This window comes from Sinocyclocheilus grahami, unplaced genomic scaffold, assembly GCF_001515645.1.
Source record: "Sinocyclocheilus grahami isolate Dianchi unplaced genomic scaffold, SAMN03320097.WGS_v1.1 scaffold1204.1, whole genome shotgun sequence".
NCBI classification, from domain to species: Eukaryota; Metazoa; Chordata; class Actinopteri; order Cypriniformes; family Cyprinidae; genus Sinocyclocheilus; species Sinocyclocheilus grahami.
Window position 1 is genome coordinate 14,116 of NW_015506383.1, and position 24,857 is coordinate 38,972.

The window sequence follows — 24,857 nt, forward strand, 5'->3', positions numbered from 1 at the left end:
GATTGACAGTGTTTGGCGGACTTTAACAAAGTGCATATTTCCTTTTTTATTTCAAAGAACTTTTTATACAAAACAAATGAAACACGTTTGGAGGCGTGAAAAGGAATAGAAACACTCAAATTACATGAGTGAGCTAAACATTTTCAGCTATGAGTACACTTCCCCCTAGAGGGACAATAAGACACAGTTCAAGTAAAACTTCCCTTTTTTTCAACTGCTTGCACACAAAATCTTTACTTGTGACACAATTTCTGAAACCTGACACACCAGAACCTCACACAAAATCTGCAAAACCATACACTAATTCTCTGCCTTTGACTCACACAATTCTGTATGTAACACACAAAAATCTAACAGGAATTAATATTATGGCAAAGGTGTTTGCAAATGTTTGCTTTTGAGATGTGTTTGTGATATTTTGAAAGTGATGCGAGGCATTTTGCATTTTGTGTGTGCAATTCTTGGATTTGTGTGTAAAGTTTTGAAAAAAAGAGGCAAAGTTTTGAAAATGTAAGCAGTTAAAAAAACTGTAATGTAAACATCAAGAAAACAATAACTTGGCACCAGAAGGTGCTCATGTGTAAAAAAGTGTTAAAACATTGTTGTGTTTCATAAACACACCAACAAATCAGTAAAGCATTTTGTCTATTGACTTTTGGTTACTGAGAATGTTACAGACAGAAGTTCTGCTTATATTTAGATCTCTTTTAGGTGTATGATCCATTACAGTTTGGCTAATAAAATGTTTTATTAAAATAAACAGTTTAATAAATAAGACATTTAGTGTTGTAAGTGTGATTGAATGTTTGTATTTACACTTTCACATTGAAACCTATCAGTTACATTAGAAGACACTGACTCAGATTTATCTGTATTTAGATCATTCATATAATGGCAGTGTGAGTGTGTGTGTGTGTGTGTGTGTACGTACTCACATAATGTTGTGGTTTATATAGGTAGAGACTCTTGAGACCCTTACAGAAACCTCTCCTGCCTCGTTCTTGTCAGAAATCGAGAAAAAAAAAATTGCAACACGGTAAGCATAACAATAATGATAGATGATGCCATTAACTATCAGTTTCATGTTATTTAACAACACATAGTTTTATATGCCGAGCCTATTGTTTGTATAGTGTTGTAAAGCACTTTGGTCAACTCTGATTGTTTTTAAATTGTGCTGTATAAATAAAATTGCATTGTATTGTATTGTATTGATAATCAATAACTTACCTTCATAGTCATGAACACATTTTAAACACTTATAATATTTACCGTCTCAACTCTATGGCTCTGCAGTAAAATTCACTTTAAAGATATACTTTTCATTCATGAAGATGACATGAAAAAAATGTGTCTCCTAGCGGAAAACAAAGACTTTTAAGATGAAAATGACATTAAACTACCATTATAACTAGTAGATGGCAGCAGAGGATCACTCATTAGCTCAGCTGCCATTTCAACTCCAAATTTGTCTACTTTTATTGTACTGAAGTATAAAGTATAGCAAGTGCAGGAATCACAAAGTCTCATGTCATTTAATAAATAAATAAATAAATATGTATTAGGGAGAATTATTTAAATACTTAACTAGTTAACTACAAATGAAATAAGTTCATTATTAATGGTATAACAATTAAATAATGCATTAAATATTTTGAAATATTTTTTTGATTTAATTTAGTAACTACATTAAGTTTTATCTTTAAATGTAAAAGCTGCTAAACATCAACTGTTTAGGCTAACATTAGGTAACTAGAGATGCTATCTCCCAAATTACATCATAATGGTATTATTGATAGTATATATATATATATATATATTGAAATGTATTATCATTGGCATTTGATATCCCATGACAAATTGTCTGACTTCTTAGGAGCGCCATACATTTTTACAGCTTGTGTTTATTCTGTGTACATTTAATATATTTAAGTATTATATTGTTTTACTAATTATTTTTTTTTTTCTGTTGCTGTGTTTTAATTTGCCTATTGTTTGTATAGTGTTGTAAAGCACTTTGGTCAACTCCGATTGTTTTTAAATTGTGCTGTATAAATAAAATTGTATTGTATTGATAATCAATAACTTACCTTCATAATCATGAACACATTTTAAACACTTATAATATTTGCCGTCTCAACTCTATGGCTTTGCAGTAAAATTCACTTTAAAGATATACTTTTCATTCATGAAGATGACATGAAAAAAATGTGTCTCCTAGCGGAAAACAAAGACTTTTAAGATGAAAATGACATTAAATTACCATTATAACTAGTAGATGGCAGCAGAGGATCACTCATTAGCTCAGCTGCCATTTCAACTCCAAATTTGTCTACTTTTATTGTACTGAAGTATAAAGTATAGCAAGTGCAGGAATCACAAAGTCTCATGTCATTTAATAAATAAATAAATAAATATGTATTAGGGAGAATTATTTAAATACTTAACTAGTTAACTACAAATGAAATAAGTTCATTATTAATGGTATAACAATTAAATAATGCATTAAATATTTTGAAATATTTTTTTGATTTAATTTAGTAACTACATTAAGTTTTATCTTTAAATGTAAAAGCTGCTAAACATATTCAGTCAACACAGACGTGTTACTGTTGTAGTTTTGCTACTTTAAATTTAGCAATGAGTCGCTGAACAATTTAGCAGATTTACCCACGTAATATGTAACACCCGCCACGTTTGTCATTCCTGAAATGGTATATGTGGATGTTTGGTCCTCTTAGATAAACAAACATTTTCTTCAAATTGTGAATGGAGTTTGTATAGAAACTAAGCAAAGAGCGCTCCCCTTACAGCACAGTACAATTGACCGGAAATGACTGAGCTGGCTTATCTAAAACCAGGAAGTAATCGTGCATAAGGTCAATTGTTGCCGCTGTTGCTAGGCAACCACCAAATCAGCTGTCCTGTCAGTCTAATCAAAAGGATTATAGCGCGAGCGCTCTAAAATCGTTGGTTTTTGCTGTTATTAAAAAGTTATATTAGCAGAAACCTTAAAAAATACAGCTCCGGGTAACCTGCGACAGACACCAAAATAGAGACCGCGGGACCCAACGCAACAGGGCGTGGTACAACTCTTGATGGGCGAGTGCGGGTGCGGGCGGGAAGAGACTCGTGTGTGCGCGGGATGCGGGAGAATAAAATGATTCGCGGGACTCCCGCAAAATAGAAATGATCTAAACATAAAATGTCTAAAACATATAAATTGTTATTTATGTGTTGCACAAAAGCAAAAAGAACAACTAATTTAACATTAAAATGATTAACACACGCAAGCTAGGCAGAGTTTCTATTTATAACACGTGATTAAAGGGTTGCGCAATGTATCCAATCACAGACTCAGCTGTTGATTTCTGGAACGCAATGGCCATGTATCCAATCACAGACTCAGCTGATGATTTCTGGAACGCAATGGCCATGTATCCAATCACAGACTCAGCTGATGATTTCTGGAACGCAATGACCAATCAGAGGTGATTAAGTTAGAATCTACTCACCGCAGTGCTGAAATTGCGTGCTCACGAATCTTGAAGTGTCGAAATTGTGAAAGATTAACTGTGCATATGTTCATTGTGTTATAACAGAGCTTTATGAGATCGCGATGAACTGAGAAGTCAGCTTTTAGTGATAATAAAGGAAGCGCTGCTGGCATTCTGCCATGCCAAACCATGCACGCAGCAGCCCATGCTTGCTTTTCTATTAAAAATAACACTGGTTTGTGAATGTTGATGCTTAGCCTAAATAACAAATATTTTATCGGGAGCATCTATACTGGGATGTTGTGGATCTTAGGAGATGTTACAGAACCATTTGATGTAAATTTCTTTGATGTGCTGAAAATCTGAAAATCATGCATGCGCTGATATTTTCCCGCCTAGACTATTGCAACTGGTTTTACTGCGGTATTAATAAGTCATCTCTAGATCGGCTGCAACTAGTCCAGAATCACTCCCATCATTGTTTCATTGAATTGGCTACCTGTAAAATACAGAATTGAGTTCAAAATCCTGGTCATGGTATTTAAGTCTATTAATAACCGCACTCCACCTTATCTTGCAGATCTCCTCGTAAGAGATGTTCCCTCTAGATCACTTAGATCCAGTGATCTGGCACTCTTAACAGTGCCCAGAACTAGATCTAGGCTCAAGGGTGATCGTGCGTTTGCGGTAAGCGGTCCAAATCTGTGGAATAAACTGCCACTAGCTATCAGAAAAAAACTCATTCTGTCTGATCGGGGCCTTAATTATGTAGCGGAGGGGGGTGGGCTATCATATTTGATTGTGAATGACATAATAATGTTATATAACTCATACACTACATAGTGTATAAGTACATAGTGCATTGTTTGGGATGCAACTTAAGTTCTCTTTTGCATCTTATTGCACTTAAACAGTTAAAGAATACAAACAACATACATGTACTATATTAGATCAGTGTATTAAAGTGACAGCAGCATAATATAGCTACTGCTGTCTATGATGTTAATATGACGCAAAAAAATAAATAAAAACAGAAAAGCACCTTAAGAAGAATAAATTTGTACCACTTATTCGGGGGAGGAGCTACACTATTAGAGTGGGTGGCCTGTTCCCGTTTGGCGTCACTTTGGAGTACATTTCCTCAACAGCTCAAGATTTTTATTTATTTTTCTTTTTTTCAAGAATTGCATTGAGGAACATAATTACAAACTTGGAATTTTTTGTCAGTCTGGCCCCAGATTTGTATAGCAAATCAATGGTTGATTCACTTCTGGTTAAATGTTAAATTCATTACTGATGTATAACAATAAGAGACTGAATGAATAAATGATTCCTATCTAAAGAATGGGTAACACTTTAGTATAAGGACCAATTCTCACTATTAAGTAGTTGCTTTTTAGCATGCCTGTTATTAACATATTGGCTGTTTATTAGTACTAATAAAGCACATATTCTGCATGACCATATTCTACATCCCTAATCCTACCTAATACCTAAATTTAACAACTACCTTATTGACTGTTAATAAACTGCAAATTAGGAGTTTATTGAGGCAAAATTCGTAGTCAGTGATTTGTTAATAGCGAGAATTGGACCTTAGAATAAAGTGTGACCAAAGATGTGCTAATGCAGTGATTTAGAGGTTAAGTGCTTTCTGCTTCACTAGTGGCAGTAAACGAAACTTCGAAACTGGAAGTTTATGAAGAAATATTCTAGGTTCTTGATATTTTTTCTTTCTCTAACAGAAACATTTCAAACAAACATGTTTTCATTTTTCTTAATTACTTTCCTTCCTGATAGTCGTTTTGCCAATTCCTTAATGCATTGTTCTCCAATGAGCAAGTATTAGCAGTGCATGTTATGAATATTTTAATATGATAATATCAAAGCTAACTTTAAGTTGACATGCTCTTGTAAATTAACTATCAATCTGATGGCTGACTTGAAGCTCTTGATTTCCTTCCTGTCATTGAGTGACAGTAACAAGTGCAAGTGCTTGACAAGAGCATATTTATAGATGAATACTCCTACAAGCAGAGCAGTTTTTTGATAGCGCCACAACATTACACACACTTTAGCACTTCAAAATGTATATGCTTTTCCTAAAAGTTATGAAATAACTTTTCTTTTTTGCTGATATCACATAGGCCTTGAGGAGTACTGCATAATGTTATCAATACCAAACATCTACTTAGATATTGTTTTTTAATTGCATTGGTCTCACTCAATTCTGGTATGTAACGTTCGCTGTCATGATCCAATCAGTACCCCATATTTAGTATGTTCTTGTTGAATATCCTGTATCGCTTGTAAATGGGTCACATTATGAAAATATAATTGGCAGTAAATGACAGTTCACATTGACTTTAAGTAGTTTGTCTAAACAAGTGAACATATTTATTTGAATCTGTAGGAGCACTTTATTGAAGTGATTGATGATAGGATGACTGTAAGCAATGATTTCTTGTTACCAATGGCAACTAAAAAGCCATCAGTCATGGTATAAGGTAAGCTTAGGGCTTCTTGCAAGAGACAGGAAGTGGTAACTCCTTAGACTTCCTGTGGTTCTGTACATCAACAAAGTTCTGTAAAAACTACTTTGGTTGCACTAGATATTTTGCTATAGTATACTCATACAAATTATCATCTCATTCATAGGTTTTCATACTCAATGTTTACCACATACATTTTTGTATGTTTGCATAAATACTAAAATGTACAATATTGATGTATTGGTAACATATAAAATGTAAAAGTATTTAACAATTCTGACTGTGCTGCTGTTCAGTCATTATCCACAAGGAGGTGCCCCTGAGTTCATTTGAACTCATTGTGCTACTGTCAGTGTTGCCAACCCATTTTCAGTGGAAGTTGCTTAAAGGCAGGTTGATTTGTTGCTAAAAGTTGCTAAATGACCTTGAAATGTCATTACACGATAAAGTCCTTATGTAACAACATAAAATTGGTAAAATCGTGTCATTGCATGAAATTACTCAAAGTGACTAGTTATCTCAGCGAAAATTTTTATTAGAAATATGTTAATTTAGATGTGTTCATAAAAGTAATATAAACATATTATTTGTAGTAGTATAAACACAACATTGAATTATTGAAGTTACATGTTCTTAAACAATTACATTTAATGTATTTTCATAATAAATAGTAAAATTACACAATAGGCTATAGTTTTAAGTAGTATATTTTTAGTTAGGTAATAGAAAGGTTTGTAAAAAAAACAAAAAAAAACAATTGTGAAACATTATGAAATATGAAAAGAAGTCTCAATATGAAATAATTTTCCGTGTTGCTTTTCACAGTTATTTTACCTGTATTTTTAATTATGCTTTGCATTTTGTTGTGTTATAGGGTTACAGGAAGTGTCTTTTTATTGATTGAGTCACTTTTCAAAAGTTACCAAATACATTTTAAAAATAGCTAAATTAAATAAAATAAAATAGCTATTTGCTTGGTGCTTCTATAGGATAGTCTAGGGAAAAGTTACCAAATCTAGCAACAAAACTGCTAAATTGGCAACACTGCCTACTGTTTCTTAATCCCTTTTTGTCTTCAATATTTGCATGGAGGTTCAACCACCCTGGACAAGGTGTGTGAAACCACTACAGACACACAAGATGAGGTTTGACACTGTCAATGAGGAAAGAAGACAAACTAAGAAGAACAACCATCAGAAACGGACACAGACACAAAGCCGACTAACAAATAAAAAGAATTGGTGAGAAACTACACAGGTGAAAAGCACCTGTGAGTCAAGGATTTGAAGATACAAGTTAAGAAGTACAAGAAAAGAGAAACAGAGATGGTAAGAGATGTCTTGGAAGAACTTACAGCTTCCATTTCACCCACATATGACAGTGTGCACAGCTCTCATTTTTATATTAGTTTTTAAATATGCATTTTCTGATAAAAGACCTTCAACGTTAAGCAACTCTGTCTTCCAGATTATCTTGGCCACTATTGTGATATTGATGTGTGCCATTGTCAGCAGCACCACGAATGGTGAGTATTCAGACCTGCCCTATAGACTGACTGATGTCAGTCAGATATATATTCCTAAATGTGATGTGTTGGGCTGTATTATGGTATATTTGTTAAATGTAATGCCATGGCATGTGTGCAATGCATATGGCAGATAATGTTCTGAGGGTTTTGTGAGTATTGTTATTTACCTGACCTGACAAAAGTTTTGCTGTTTGTTGCATTGAAGAAAAAAAATCACTGACATATAATAGTTTTATATACAATTATTATATATTATAAATTTATTTTACATGCTGTTAAATATTTTCTTATAAATTTGAATAACAGAATTTTCATTTATATTTTACTGTATACTTACATTTGAATAATTCTCTAATTCATCTTAAATCTAATTAATTTAGATGAAGAACCTTTGACTTTATGTCCAAAACCATAGAATAAGCAAAGGTAAAGCCTCAGACATCAATGTGCTGCATTACACTAATGGTTACTATGAAATGTTAAACCACCTCTATGAAAAAAAAATCGAAACAATTCATCATAGATGTATACGGTGAGGTGTTTCAGCATTTGTACAAACACGCACACATGAGATTTGTTCTTTATTTGTTCTATAAAGTTGTCCTATTAATGTTTATACCAGTAAATAGTCTTATTAGTTTAAATAACAGTATCAAAAACTTTTTTCAGGATTGTATGAAAATTTGGCTTATGGTCTTAAACAGCTATCTAAAGCTATCTAAAGACCTGACATACTAAAAATGTACTCTCTACTATTCTGGATACAGAATAGTGGATCTGATTCTGATTTATATATTTATATATATTTCTGTTTTTATAAATTTGGCCTAGTACAGTTTACATCAGTTAACATTCTTTTTACTTTCAAATTTCACTTTACGTTTTTAGGATTGAAAGTCGTGATGTGAAAATTACACTTATTGTCAATGCCGATACCAATCTTTCTTGAAATCTCTATAGGCTTTTCTTGGTCTACCTACATTTTTTCCCTGTTTTCTTTCATTCCTAGAGTCTGAGATGAATTGTTATTCATTGGTCAGAGTGCCACGAAACACAGTGTTTCTAGCTCCTGTTATGAGCGTGTTGAAGATAAACTGTACTATAACTCTATATGGATGTCACAGGAACCCAAGAGTCTCATGGTGCAAACTCTATGGAGATGTCTGTACATCTTTAAATTACTCAAATCACTTAAGAAATGAGTGGACAAACATCACAGAACATGAAGGGATGACTTTCCTGGTTTTCCTGAACATCTCAATGGAGGATACAGGTTTCTACAGATGTAAAGAAGGCGACATGTCTATCGGCCATGCTATTAATGTGACTGTGACAGGTAAGATTCACTAATAGAATGTAAACATTCACACATTTTGTTGATTACAAATTGTAAACTATTATGTAATGTCTTTACTAAGACATTTTTATTATATTTTCAGCTGATAATAAGAACGAAGAGTTTTCATCCACTCCGAACCACACAAGTAAGGACATGACCTTTACAACACATTATTGTCAACTTTTTATGTAGGATAATTACTACATCTCTTTAATATTTTCTCCTTGTTAAGTGCCTACAACAGTACATACACCTCCAAACGATGGTCTGCAGTGGCTTTGGTATTTTGTATACATCTGCAGTGGAATAGTGGGGCTGGTCTTCATAGTTATGATTGTATCATTTCTTTATATCTTTATACGCCAAGGTGAGTGATTTGAGTGTTTTAACTAAACATAACAGTTGCTTTATAAATTATACTAGTTTTGTGTTTCCTTGCATAATCCTATGAAATATTTTAGAGAGAAAGTCTACAAGAAAAGATATGGCAAATAAAAATCAGGTATGTTTTGTTTTAAATATGTCTGTGGAACTTTTTATCGTATCTGTTGAAACATTTTTTTTTAAATGCTGTTTTCACTTCCACAGTACATGGAAACACAAAAAAATGACCTGCTTCTTCCTCCCCATCTCTATCTGAACTCAGACGTGCTGACCTCTGTTGTATACCATGTTTAAGAATCTATACTCTCACAGAAAAAAGGTACAAAGCTGTCACTGGGGTGATGCCCTAAGTTACAAAAGCTAAAATGTACATCTTTGTACCCCGTTTACCCCTATGGTACATATACTTTAAAGTTTCACATTAGTACTTTAAACATACATCCATACGTACTAAACCTTTATAAAGGGTACCGCCCCAGTGACCGTTTTGTACCATTTTTGTACCTGTGCACTGACGCAGAGCAGCATCAGAAGAACAGAATGTTATTTAATATGCTTCTGAATCATCAGGCAATGTGAAGAGATTTTTTATTTTTTTTGGTCATTCAGTTGTTAATGTTAAGTGTAAAGATTAAGTGACTGTAATACTTCAGAAATTCAGTTCATATATTGCAGTTCAGATTGCTTTGTAGTAATAAGACCAACTGTGGAAATTATTACTCCACAGTTGTTTCAGAAATGTTGTGCTGTTGTATTTGTGAATTGCTGATTCATATATTTTTCTTTAATAAATTCCTTATAAAACATCACGAAACACAATATATACTTCCGTTTTGTTTTTTATATTGAGAAGATATTTAGATAAACCCATTATCCACAAAAATAAATAAATAAAAATACAGCATATATCATAGAACAGATGGGCAAAACAACGAGTTCAGAAAGAGATATGTATAAAAATATGAAACTGATAATAAGGAATTATTAGTTACATATTTTCTACTGTTTAACATGTTATGAAATTTGCTGTAGATCTGGTACATTATTATTATTAGAGTGAAAACATATGGTGTACACCTCTGACTCACCATATGTTTATCTTTTAACAACGCAAAATTATATACAATACCTTATGTCCGACAATGTCACACAGTTTAAAATTAACAAAGTGCATGTTTACATTTTTTATTTGAGAGGTTTCAGAGAACTTATATAAAACACATAAAATACAAAGAGGTGTGAAGGGGAATGGAAATACATAATTTCAGAATAACATGGGTGGGATAAATGTTTTAGCTAAGAGTGCACTTCCCTCATTGTTTGTAATACTTTAATCACTTTAATCCAAACATCAAGACAATAACTTGGCACCAAAGGCCAAATAAGTGCTCATGTCTACAAGAGTTATTGTATTACACTCATCAAAACATCAGTAAAGCTAACAATAACATGTTCTGGTTATTGACTTTTCTATGGTTACAGAATGTCAGCATTCAGATAATATAAGTCTGCTTATATTTAGGGCACTTTAAAGAGTATGATTCAGTACAGCTTCGCTAAGAAAAAATGCTTTACTAAAATATACAGTCTATAATAAATAAGGCATTTAGTGTTGAAAGTGTTGTGATTAAATGTCTGTTTTTATACTGTTACACTGAATATCAGTTATATTAGAAGACGTTGACTCAGATTCGTCTGTGATTCAGACAGAGGGAACACTGTTGTTTGGTCAGGGTTAACATCTGAACATAGCAGCATCTCCTTTCATTTCAGTCAGCCTGAAGAAAGAAGAGACAGGAAAAAGAAATTTTAATATCCTATAATTACACAGCAAAAGCCTTTTTAACAACAACAAGTGTTCAATATAATCCTCCTGCTCCTGCAGCTGATGTTCTCCATCTTGAGTTGATACAGGGCTGGGTTGAATGATGAACAATGTTCCTTTATTATTCTGGTTGAGGCTTTTTCCTGTCTCACATGAGATTGCATCAGTATTGAAACGGAATGAAAAATAAACTACTTTTACAGCTTAAAACGACTGCTGCCTGGGTTCATTTCTACTATGCGGTACATCTTCATGACTCCATCATATACGTCTTACAATAATGGGTAACATGAAAGTTGGTTTTATTTTATCATAATATCACATATTTTTAAAAAATGATGGTGAATTTAAAATAATTTCACTCATTTTGTTCAAGCAGATGTGACCATTTCCCCATGTCCTGAGGTGCTTCCAATATGAAACTCTGGATTGTTTTTTCCCCTCTCTCTATGAAAATATTGTTTAAAGTGGAAAAAAAAACCTTTGTATTCAGTTAGTCTTTTGTAATAGTAATAATAATATATATACACCTTGCTATGTGTACTGCGTTAGGCTAACCGAGACTTGTCATTTGCACTTACATATTGTTGCTCTTTTGTTAGTTTTGACTGCTTTTATTGTCCTCATTTGTAAGTTGCTTTGGATAAAAGCGTCTGCTAAATGACTAAATGCAAATGTAATAGGCTATGCCTTTAACTGCATGGGAACATTACAGCATAAACATGGGCAAGTATATTTATAGAGTATATTTGTGGTCTGTTATACAATTAAAATATTTCTTTAAATGATATTCATTTTTTCTAAATGATACAGAGGTCAAAAATAAACTAGTAAATTCTCGAATAAACAAGTTACTACAAATAGTCGAGCTCAAACTGATTTGAGCCAGAGGTTTACGGCTCACACACACAGAGCAGTGTTTTGACAAACACCACAGAGCCACAATGTTTCCACTGTTCACAGAATTCAGTGTATGAACAGCTCTGCAAAATACACTGGGTTAAAAAAAAAACCGTTTTTACACACTTAAAATAGATTCCAAAGCAGGTGTAAAGACGTTTATTGCCTTCATGTCCTTGGGAAGCAAGTCAAAGGTGATAGTAGCAAAGAAAAGCTCAATAAAGATGTTTATATGAAGAGGGAGAATAATCTTGGGAGGAACCAGGCTCAACTGGAGGAGCTCATCCTCCTCTGGAAACTTCAGACAAATGTGACACTCAACATTTAAGGAACAGCAATACAGTTTTGGGTCAAATGGAATGTAACATTCAGTTCTAAAGGGCCAAGTTACTTTCTTCAATCTTCTTATTGTGAATGATTCATCAGAAAAAATAAAAAAAAGTTAACTTTATTATCTTTATAATCTCAAAATCTCTGTAGACATCACTCTCACTCCATTCTGGTATTTAACACCCACTTTTCATGATTTAATCAAGTTCTGAATTTTGATGAATAAAATAATGTGCCCTCCATTTATTTCCTGTTTCACTCATAAATCATTCCCATCATTGAAGTAAAATAAGTTGCAATGGCAATTCCCATTGAATTTGTGTTCATCACACTGCATTTGTTCCTTGACTCTGTAGAAGCATTTTAAATATTAAACGGTCACGGTATAAGATGGGCTTCTTGCAAGAGACAGGAAGTGGTAATACCTTAGACTTTCTGTGGTTCTGTACATAAACGGGGCTCTGTATAAACATACTTCACCCTTGGCTTTGGTTTCACTATAACCTTTGCTACTACACTGTTTACATTTTATCTGACAACAAAACATATTTCAGTGCTTACTAAATTACTTACTTATTTTAGTTACTTTCTAATGCAATAAAATTCAAACCAGAAATCACAACCGAGCAGAAGAAATTTAGGACCACTTCACTGATTATAAGTCAAGTGTTTAGTGCAGTAATGAGCTATGAGAGAATGACTCAATGAACACAACCTGAACAGAATGATTTGACTTCCCATATGACTGGCCTGAGGCTCTTTTTTCACGCCCCAAGGCTTCTTGGGTGGATTTAGCTGCTTTAGTTTGAATGTAAAACTAAAAAAGTAAAACTTTTTTTTCCTTTCGACCCTCTAAGGTGACCTGCAGATTCTATGAGAGGAAAGTTGAAGAGAATGAAGCAGGAAGGAAGACTTGGATAAAGAAGACAGATTGTGCGAGGTTAGTGAGTCATTCTGGCGTCTCTCTCTCAATTTCCGGCTATACATTTCTCCAGTAGCTGTTTTCATCATCTCCTCTGTAAAAGGCATCTGGGGTATTTATTGACAATAATGCAGTCTTTAACTTAATTAACTTTTAACTTAATAGGGTGAAACACAATATACAGTCCATCTAAAAATCTAAAATGTATAAAGTATTTAAATATGATATTATAATATTATATATTTTTCTATAGTTATATTTTACTATTTCCATACGTCTTATATATCAAGACTGATATTACCATACATGTAACATATCAGGCAATATATCATTTTCATACATACTTGCATTCAGTGGGTATATATAATTTAGTTTATAACATATATAAAATCCCCATAGTAAATTTGTATATGTACATATGTTAATCATATCTATATGATGATTTGTTTTGTATTATATGTAACAACCACATGTTTTAATGGTTACACTTTATTTTAAGGTGCCCTTGTTACAGTGTAATTATACATTAATGTACTTACTATATGTTTAGGGTTTGGCTAAGTGTTACTTGCATGTAATTATGCATAAATTATTGTTATTATAATAGTAAGTACATGAAACACGTGTAACAAGGACACCTTAAAATAAAGTGTTAGCGTTTTATTTTATATATTTAACTTACATTAAAACAACATATAACAATCAGTATGTTTATATATGTTTTGTAATATATATTTTTAAATACATGTATATCTTTTATATTTACATGACAGGTTTACATACATAAATGGTAACACTTCTATATAGGGACCAATTCTCACTATTATCTAGTTGCTTATTAGCATGCTTATTATTAACATATTGGCTTCGTATTAGTATTTATAAAGCACATATTCTGCATGACCATATTCTGCATCTCTAATCCTACCCAATACCTAAACTCAACAACTACCGTACTAACTATTAATAAGCAGCAAATTTGGAGTTTATTGAGGCAAAAGTTGTAGTTAATGGTTTGTTAATGGCGAGAATTGGACCTTAGAATAAAGTGTGACCACATAAACATATAATGTTTGTAAGGACTAGATATATATGTTGATATATAAAATTGATCAAATTTCTAATAGACTTCAAATATGTTTTTACTTCATATGGCAGCATATTTAATATGTGGAAATCTAATATGTATGTACACATATTACATTTGCGTATGGGTTATATAGATATTTTTAACAAGGTGGACTGAAATACTTCTGTCCCTCAACAATAAATAAAAAACACTTGATTTGAATTCCAACACAGTAATGTGCCTGTGGTCATCCAAATTCTGAACTTGTTGCTTCACCCTGTCAAAAATGAGTGTCAAAAGCAAAGAGTTTAAAAAAAATAATATTTACGGCTTTATCCAAAGTAAACAATTTCTTCTTCCTGTGCTTATTCTTGCACACAAACTTCTACATCCTTATATGTGTACACCCTTATATTTAAAACATAAAGGCATGGATCCAACAGCATTTAACATTTATATAAGCATTATTTAAGAACTACTTTGTAAATTACAATAAAAAATTGTGCATGCTTCAGCATTAAATTAATGTGAGACATGATATTAAAGTGGACAGACATTGCATGGTGCTACTGACCCTATCAGCAGGTGAAGTTAGCACCTCTTCAGGCAGATACACAGACATATGAGCAGCACAAGGGCCACACAGCTGGCTGAAATGAGAATGACGTGGACGTTCCTGGCTGCAATAAAAACACACACACACATATTAACTAAACAAATCAAATATTCACAACAGTCTAGAAACAAACCAGAACATAACAGGACAAAAACATCAAGTTGAGTAAGTTTCACTCACATTTATTCAGAGACACATAGATGGCAGACTCAAGGCCTTGGTGACGAACTTCACACTTCACAAGTTCATCGTCCAGTAGCTCAGTCTGCATTTCAATGGAACTGACCACCATGGTGGTGCCGTCCCCTAGCTGATAAAATGATGTGACGGCAGGGCCCAGAGTTTGATTATGACCCTCCACGTTCCAGGAGATCTCTGCTGCAGGACGTGACACGGCTGAGCAGTTCGCCTCAACAATGCCCTGCGAAACGGTGACGTAACCGGCCTCAGGTTTGGGTAGGACTATGAAAATGACATATAAAGACATTAACATTGTACTTTTTAACAGTGTAAAATTTTTTTTAAATATGACTGTAAATCAATTAAGCATTTAATTTGAATTAATTTCATGATATGACACTTAATTAACTACATTAATCACATATCAGTGCATTTGTTGGAAATTTGCCCCAATTTAACTTAACTAAAAGACACTGAAACACTGAATAGACATTATGAAAGTTGGTTTTAATAGTATTGTTTAAAAGTAGTACGTCAAGCTTAAAAATAATAATTATGCGAATGTGGGCCAGGGTGAATGACACCCACACTTATGAATAAAAATAATATTAACTTAAAATAGAATTTAAAAAATTGGTAACACGTTAGTTTAGGGACCAATTCTCACTATTAACTATAGGTGCTTATTATCATGCATATTACTAGCATATTGACTGTGTGTTAGTACTTATAAAGCACATATTAACGCCTTATTCTGCATGACCACATTTTGGATCCCTTACTCCTACCCCATACCTAAACTTAACAACCTTACTAATTATTAATAAGTTGCAAATTAGTAGTTTACTGAGGCAAAAGTTGCAGTTAGTAGTTAATCATAAGAACTGGTCCTTAAAATAAGGTGACCAATTAAAAAAATTATAATAATAATTTATTTCAGCTAGTTGCCAACATTTTTTCATTTTAAATTAGTTTAACTTGGTGTACTAAAATAACTCAAATAAACCGAAGTAAAAATTTATTTAAAAAAAATTATATAGACATAAAAAAAATAAAATGACAAAAACACACTAAAATTGTTTCACTAAAACTTTAACTAAAATAAAAAGGAAAACTTCATAACTTCAGAAAGCAAAAAAATAAACAAATTCAAAATATTAATACATACTATAATATTATCACAATGATACTAAAATATCACTTAGGCCTACTGACAAGTCAGGCTCATAACTATCTTTAATTTGTTTTTGTTCCATATCAAAGTACATTTCTTATTTTGCAGATGCATTCAAACCTTTATTATCTGCTAATTCCATCAGCAATTGCAGTAAATTAACAAATTCAATTCACAGTCCTAATTTTAACATTTTGTTTACTTTTTAAATCTTTAGACTTAAAATCCATAGAGATATCCTGTGTACTCATGGTTGCTGAGATAATGTTTAGCTGGGAACCCTCACAACAGTCTAAAGTGTGCCAAATATGTGAACTTTGTATATGTCCATTACAAATACTGTATTGGTCATGTTGAACTTTTCTTTGTTGTATTGTAAGTGGTAGCTTCATTCAGAAGACAAAAAAAGGCACTTGTGTTGTTATGCTGATTACAAGCCGTCAGACGCTGGTCATGTCTGCAGCAGACTCCATCAAAGAGGGGCACTGTGACATAAGTCAGATAAAAGAAAAAGAGACAAATCATGACAAGACGAGGGGAGAGTGAGGCTCTGTCCACTTCTGTGGCTGTGTGAGCTTTTTGGTGACAACAGCCAGACTGTTTGGGGAATATCAACAGAGGGAAAGCAAACACAGTGGAGCTCTGTTCTAGAGGAACAGAGACGCAGTAATCGCACTGGCCCTCATCCCAATCTATCCTCTAAATTACGGTCACAGCCAAGCATTATAACCAGTGTCAGCTTTGACTGATTGTGAGCTTCCTCCCCAAAAATAATTTACCTAGAAGTGGACGGGATGTTTTTAACAGAGTAAAAAAATCTGGACGCTAATATCACCACTGCAAAACAGTTGCATAAGATAAAGAATGTAGCGCATTTTGTTATCTCTGTGTAATTTATTGCAGTACTGCACTGAAACTTATTTGAAACAGGAAATGCTACTGAGCAATAGTTATCTACGAATAGAAATCTACGTGTATTTTCAGAGTGAACAAGGAAGAAATCCATCAAATTAAAGTAACAGTTGACACCAAAAATTACTTGCTGTCATTTACCTAATAGTACAATAAGAAAGCATCATAAATGTGGTCAATATGACTTCTGTCCTGTGGTCACATCAAAAGAAAAGTAGTTTCCAACACTTCTTTTCAGCTAACTTTAAGAGGGTTAAATGATTTGTTCACAAAGTGGAAGGATCTGGCAAGTCACTGACCCAATTCAGTCACAGTGGTTCGAAAGCTAAACAATGTTAATTTTGATTAGTTTGTCACACAAAGCTATCATATGGCAACTTGCTTTTTGCATGCTTTTTAAAACCTGAAAGTCTGTATTCACTGCGATGATGGAACATAGAAAAGAGTGACTAACACAGTTTTCAGAATTTCTATTGGTAACACTTTATTTTAAGGTGTCTTTGTTACACGTTACATGTATACTATTATAATAACAATTAATTATGCATAATTACATGCAAGATACCCTAAGCCAAACCCTAATCCTAACCTTAACTATATAAGTACATGTACAGTAGTTCATTAATATTACTCAGTACTTAAATTTATAATTACACTGTAACAAGGACACCTTAAAATAAAGAGTAACCTTTCAATTTTTCTATTAAATCGAAGAAAGAAAGCCATGTGGATTTGGAAAAACAAAAGAGTAAATAAACTACATTTGACTTTATTTATTTAAGGGGGGGGGTGGGGTGTAACTATTCCCTTAATTCTATTTTCTCTCAGGTTTGTATTTATTTATTTTTTTACACAAAACTTATTTTTTTCTGCATTTTTACTTTTTAATTACAGCATTGTTTAGTACTATGTTTATAAGCTGTTTTCCTCACACACCATTGGCTGATGATAATTTAGCTGATTTCAGGTTTTACCATCTTTGTAAGCACATTTGGTGACAACACTGTGTAGGCAAAACCTGAATGACACATACACACTTTCTCACTCTCACTGCATCTTCCAGTTTGTTACAAATACACCCACTCCTACATATATTTAGAGAACTTTGTATGACCCCGAAGAGAGGCGAGGGGGCTGTTAAATACCCAAAAAATGCTAATGGAAAAAGCACATTGACTGAACATGTGAAATGTTCCAAACCCACACGCATGAGATTTCATGCAAAATAACACGTGTGAAATTTATGTACTTTTTAGCAGTCGCAGCTTAATTCTGTAGCAGCGCTATTTACTGTAGTAACATCCATGTGGGTATTATAAAACATCAAAGTTTCATTTTAATTCAGCAATTAGAAACATATATTAGAAGAGGTACATTCAAGCTTTTTATGAGTTGCATTTTTACTGTACCTTTTATTTTAACTAAATCATGACAAAAAAATAAATAAAGAGAAAATTTTTGAATTTGAATTTTAAAGCAAATAAACACACCTATAAGCACTGTCATTACTACTCTTTCCACTTACCATAAACTGACAGACAACCTGTTGCACTCTTAATGCCATCTGGGTACGTGTGGAACTCGCAGGTGTAACAGCCCTCATCCTCTGTCTGAGCCTGGTGTATGGAGAGCTTGGTTTGCCCAAGTGACGGATTTAGTGTGATCCGATCCTTGAAAGGGGTCTTAATGATGGGTCTGTCATTCTTGACATAAGAAGCAACAGTGGTGGTGTCCCCTTGCTCAGCTGTTTTTTTCCATAAAACCTGCCGGATTCGCTTACTGAGAATGTACTTGCACAAAAGAGTAACAGGCTTTCCGCTCACAACTGTTTTATTGTCCATCATTTCCACCATTGCTGAAAGGAATACAAAAAGAAAAGTGAAGACTTTAACTATTAAGTAGGAATGTTCACTCAAAAATGAAAATCATGTCATTATTTACACCATACTGCACTCTTAAAAATAAAGGTGCTTCACGATGCCATAGAAGAAGCTTTTTTTTGTCTAAATGGTTCCATAAAGAACCTTTAACATCTGGAGAACCTTTCTGTTTCACAAAAGGTTCTTTGTGGCGGAAGGTTCTTCAGATTATAAAAAGGTAAGAAAGAGATGGTTCTTTAAAGAACCTTTTAGGGATGTAAAGATTACCAGTTTGACGGTAAATCATGATAAAATTCCCCATGGTTAGTATTACCGTTTCATCATTTAACTATCATTAAAACCGTATTGGATTACCGCGATTTGAACAACTCGCGATAAATAAATACTGTCCAGCATAAAGCACAGTTTTAAGTAACAGTCTCACGTGCACACAGCATGCAGAGTAGTTTCGTTTTGAGTGAAAACAGGGCGGAAAAGCTGGGAGGCTTTATAAGAGTGCTAAGGGTATTATACAAATGAATATACGAATAAATTAATTATATGAATGTACCTCTGAAGTTTCTGACTGTCTTCAGAAACGATTTGATGGCATTTGTTTTCATCTTCGCTCCATGTAATACCTAAAGGAAGTGTTCTTAATCGCAGTACTTACTCGAAAAAGAGACCTCAGCGGTTACGGGAAACAGCTCTATTTCAGCTTTTCCATAAGCGCCACCTGCTGTCAGAGAGTGGATTTACAGAGACTTATATTTACATTCAGCCTGTGTGCAGTTTCTGTCTGGCCAAAAATGGACCAAATTTGCATGCCCTGCTGTAAATTTTGACTAGTTGATGAAAAACAAGCTTATTTGGATTCTACACATTTAAACAATTCAGATAACTTATCTAGAATTATTTATGGAGCAGATAAAATACATATAATCATTTATTAATCAGTTATAATTTTGACTTATATCTTATCTTTATTTAAAGGCTGAAATGTGAGGTTTACCTTTTTATTAAACTTTTTCAATGCTTTATTTGAACATTTACATTAGATATTTCAACATGCTATTAAACTGTTGTCAGGCAAGTTGTCATTTAAAATCCGAACATCATTGGTAATTGTTTTAGTGATTATGCAAACAAAAAGTACTTTTTTAACATCTCCAGCACATTTTAACAATACCGTGATACTACTGATAACTGTGATAATTTGGTTACTATAATCGTGATATGAAATGTTCATACCGTTACATCCCTAGAACCTTTGACTGAATGGTTCTTTGTGGAAACAAAAATGGTTATTCTATGGCATCGCTGTGAATAACCTTTTAAGCACCTTTATTTTTAAGAGTGTTGGTGACCACTGACTTGCTATTTTATGGGGAAAAAACCCACTGATTTCTCAAAAATATCTTATTCATGAAAGAAATCCATACAGGTTTGGAAAGACATGAAAGTGAGTAAATGATAACAGAATTTTCATTTTTGGGTGAACTATGCCTTTAAGACTACGTTCAAGTTAATATTCGGAAAATGTGCGGCACTAGAAATTAGCATACATTTATTGCCTTCAGTTGTAACCCGCACTCACTTAGGCTGATACAAATGAACTTATCAGAAACCCAATGGCAGTTTTTATCTGATGTAGAGTCTTGTGATTTTCGTGATAGTTTGTTGTCAGTTTTTTTAAGCAAAAGAGGCCAGGCAGGAAAGTGGTTCTCACCACTTCCTGTTGGGGCACTATTTATAACTAATCGTCAATGTTTTGTGAGCGCAATGTGATAACCACAAATAACAGCCATTCATCATGAAACCATCATAGTGCAGGTCTAAAAAAATAGCATTTCCTATGACACACTTTTGCAGTCCCTTTGATGAGTAATATTTCCTTCTAAATTCATATATTCAAATCATCAGTGGGGGAAAATATCAAGAGCACAGAAACATTTTTAGAAAGTTTGAAAGTGATTCCCAAGCCTCACCCGTAAGTGAAAGACACGTCCTTCCTCTCTGCTGCCCGGTTGGGTACACATCAAAAAGACACTGGTAGCAGCCCTCGTTGGCTGGCGCGACTCTTCTGATGGTGATGACGCTGGTGTGAGCTTGCTGACCTGCGGTTTGCTGTGAGAGCTCAACTCCATCCACTTGGGTGACGTGGTCATACATATCAGGCTGATAGTGTAGCATAGTTTTATTTGTCATGTCTAACCACAGCACTTGTTTTAAATCCTCTCCTGTCTCCAAGGTAATATTGCAGGCCAGCATGAAGGGAAGTCCAGTCATCGCCTGCAGATGAGACGGTGCAAGGACCTTACCTAGGACATATCGACAAAACACATATGATTTAAAATGGTATCATTTTGTAAATATTAGAATAATATTTAACAACGATATGAAAGAGCACATGGGTCAATAATTTTAAGTCATTGTTTTATTCATACCTATGAATTTATTCAAAAATACATTTAAAATGCAATGAATGTATCCACCTCTTCTATGATGAGCATTTATTTTTTTAATTAAAACTTAATTTTGTTATTTTTATAGGGGCCATAAAGCATAAAATGTTAGAGTGATGCAACTGTCCTGTCCTGATCTTTTCATAATAAGATAAAAAGCCGTTCTTTTATTTATAATCTGTATTCATTCGATTTTTTTTTTACTTTTGTCCGACTAACCCTAATCATGTGGCACAACCAACCTGCAAAAACATGCAGGGGGAAAAAAATAGAGGGAAAAAAACAGTAACTGTGTGTTATAATGAGTTCTTGTAGATATGAAAGCATATTTCCACCACCACCACCAATAAAGGCTTCTTTTTTTATTGTGAGTTGATAATATTTGTATTTTTTTATTTTGTGGCACAAAGCAGAATTGTGAGATGTAAACTCAGATTTGGAAGGGGGAAAATCAAAATCAAAATCAATTCTCACAAGTAGAAGAACACAGTAGATAACATTTTATATCTCACAATTCTAATGAGTTTTTCTCATAAAAATATGTTATTACATTTAATGGTTACACTACTCAGTTTAATCTCTTCTTGAAAATGGCATAAAGGTTGATCAAAACCATATAAAACCAACACAAACACAAAGAATACATTTCTACGAACCATCTGCTACACGTGTTTGAAGATTTGTCCTTTTCTTTTATCATGGTCACTCTTATATGTCATTGACCTACATTCTGTTCTAGATCTTAGATACTCTAATGTTTAGAAAGGAAACAAACAGGCACCTTGAAGTCGAGAGAGCAACATCAGTGTCACCCAGACTTGCAGAGATATTGCAGACATAGATCCACACATCTTGACCTGCAAGATCATTTCGTCAGTAAATTTTGCCAAACAAACATTCAAGTTAGACAAACAGTGTTTTACCAATGGATTTCCAGAATCCTGTCTCTGTATTAGTCATGTGCATTAAAGCAGATTCTACATAAACAAGTTTCACAATGGCATAGTTCATTACAATGGGTAACCAAGGCAGTACCGCTCCTAATGAGCACTGCTCCATTGTGTGAAATGTCTAAAAAATATCCGGCACTAACAAAGTCAGAGAATTCAAGTTACTTACAGCCACAGATTTGTATAGAACAGACGGTCCACGCGACATCAGTTCAGCTCCTCAACAGCCATTGCTTTGTAATAATAAAAAAAAAATTATAATAACATATGTTATTAAACATATTAATAAAATAAGATAAATTCAAATGTCCAACAAAAAAGTTTTTGTTCTGGTTTGCTATTTAAAGATACATTTTCTATTTGGTAGCATACAGCCCAGATTCTAATCAGATGTCTGGTCTGTGTTGCAATTTGAGGATTCAGTGCACTATTTATGGCATTCTCAGTGGTAACAGTGCAATTCAGCATTTTTGGATTGTTTGGAAATGTGATTGTTATTTGCCAGGTGTATTTATAGCATGAAAAGCAAAATCTCAAACCACCTGCATCCTGTCAAGGTTTATTACCTTTCTGGCACTTTAACAACAGTTTAGGTACCATCAAACCCCCACTTCATAGACTAACATTAACTTGAGGAAATAGCTTCCCTTGTCCTGTACGCAAACTATATGATTAAAATCACTTGTGGTTTAACTCTGCCAGTAAATCCACAGAAAGAGTGGTTCTAGCAGATGATTTTTGGGCCACATGGCAAATACTTCCAGACAGCCACACGCCCCTGCTGACCTCAAAAGATCATGGTTGGGCCTTTTTTTTTCTTTCTTTTTTTTTTGGTTGTTGTTGTTGTTGTCCACAATCACCCAACCCCCATCATATTTCATAATAACATTAATTAATCATGTTTAATGTGCTAAACAGATCTGTGGTTTATGTTAATTATAGGCATGTTATGAAATATATAAATAAACGTTTTATATTATGTGTAATGCTTTGAATAACAGTCTATAAATCATGATCTGTTAAACGATATAATTATATTTGTTCATCTGTAATCTAGCTTGAAGAATCATTTCTAAGTTTTCACAAAATATGTGATATGGACAATTTCACTGAAGATTAATGATTTATAACTCCTTTGCTAGAATAGAAGGGGGGAAAAGCACTCAAATGTCCATAACTAAAGTAATTTAAAGTAAGAATGACCAGATACATAGACGTGGAAAAACCTTTGTAAGTGAACTCATGCAAGCAAATTTCAGGTCTACTTTAACTACTAATTTAAAAATTAGCCGACTAAGAATATATGGATTATTATTTCTGAGACTTAAGGAGAAAATAAAAAATAACTTTAGCCCCTGGTTTGGTTTTACCTTTATTAAGAAACTAGTTTTAATATAATATTTAGAATAAGCGACTCACCTTGCAATGCATGGCTGCGTTCATCCGTATTGTAAAAACACAAGCGTTGGCAAATCCGGTGGCTCAGCGTTATTCTGGCATGTGTGAGATTCGGGATACGAATGGAAGTGGAAGTGAGGAAGTTGGGCATGCAGTCGTGGGAAGCATAGCAATCAGTGCTTAGAACGGCCCAGTGACGCTTAGCGCATGGAAGCGTGCAATCACTAGACCGAGTAAACAGCGACATCTAGTGGTGTGAGCCTTCTGTAGTCAATATCTACAAAAAAAAATTATTATAATTTTTGGTAAAACGAAGCCTGACTAGGGCTGGACGATATGGCAAAAATGTATATCACGATATATTTCTTAATTTCAGTCGATACGATATAATTCCGATATCGATATGAACACTATTAAAAAAAGCCTCGTAAAAACTGCCAAGAACGCCCACAACAGATGTCTGTGCATACAAACTTATGAGAAATGAATTTGATATTCATCATAAAACATATACAACCATATAATATTTTAGAAAAAAAACCCAGCACAAATAAATTAATGTTCACCTTTTATTTGTATTTAGCCTTCATTCAAACAAGAAATGTGAAATTCTTTCAATCCTGCATTTTTTTAAATCCAAAATACAGCAAAAATAGTAACATTTTGAAATATATTTTCAAATGTAATTTATTCCTGTGATTTCAAAGCTTATATTTTTAGCATCATTACTCCAGTCACATGATCCTTCAGAAATCATTCTAATATTCTGATTTGCTGCTCAAAAATCATTTATTATGATGTTGAAATTTAGAATTAAATAGAATTTTTTTGTCAGGTTTCTTTGATGAATAGAAAGTTCAGAAGAACAGAAATGATCTGAAATAGAAATCTTTTGTAACATTATAAATGTATTTATCTTCACTTTTGATCAATTTAAATCATCCTTGCGAAATAAAAGTATTAATTTCTATCATTTCATACTGACTCCAAGCTTTTGAATGGAATAGTGTATAATGT

The 24,857-nt window shown here is 33.4% G+C and overlaps 2 protein-coding genes across 2 annotated transcripts; one reads left to right on the forward strand and one right to left on the reverse strand.

Moving 5' to 3' along the window:
• Nucleotides 1–4,031: 4,031 nt before the first annotated feature.
• On the forward strand, nt 4,032–12,293 carry LOC107567980 (uncharacterized). Its single transcript, XM_016253810.1, has 5 exons — nt 4,032–4,184; nt 8,478–8,853; nt 9,089–9,223; nt 10,273–10,277; nt 12,150–12,293. The coding sequence occupies exons 1-5, from the start codon at nt 4,032–4,034 to the stop codon at nt 12,291–12,293; spliced, it is 813 nt and encodes a 270-aa protein (XP_016109296.1).
• Nucleotides 10,417–24,011, reverse strand: LOC107567985 (OX-2 membrane glycoprotein-like). Its single transcript, XM_016253815.1, has 8 exons — nt 23,862–24,011; nt 22,612–22,675; nt 22,274–22,349; nt 21,016–21,348; nt 18,694–19,023; nt 15,083–15,364; nt 14,861–14,966; nt 10,417–11,018 (listed from the first exon to the last, which is right to left on the reverse strand). Exons 2-7 carry the CDS (start codon nt 22,648–22,650, stop codon nt 14,878–14,880), a joined length of 1,149 nt encoding a protein of 382 aa, XP_016109301.1. The 5' UTR covers nt 22,651–22,675; nt 23,862–24,011; the 3' UTR covers nt 10,417–11,018; nt 14,861–14,877.
• Nucleotides 24,012–24,857: the final 846 nt, after the last annotated feature.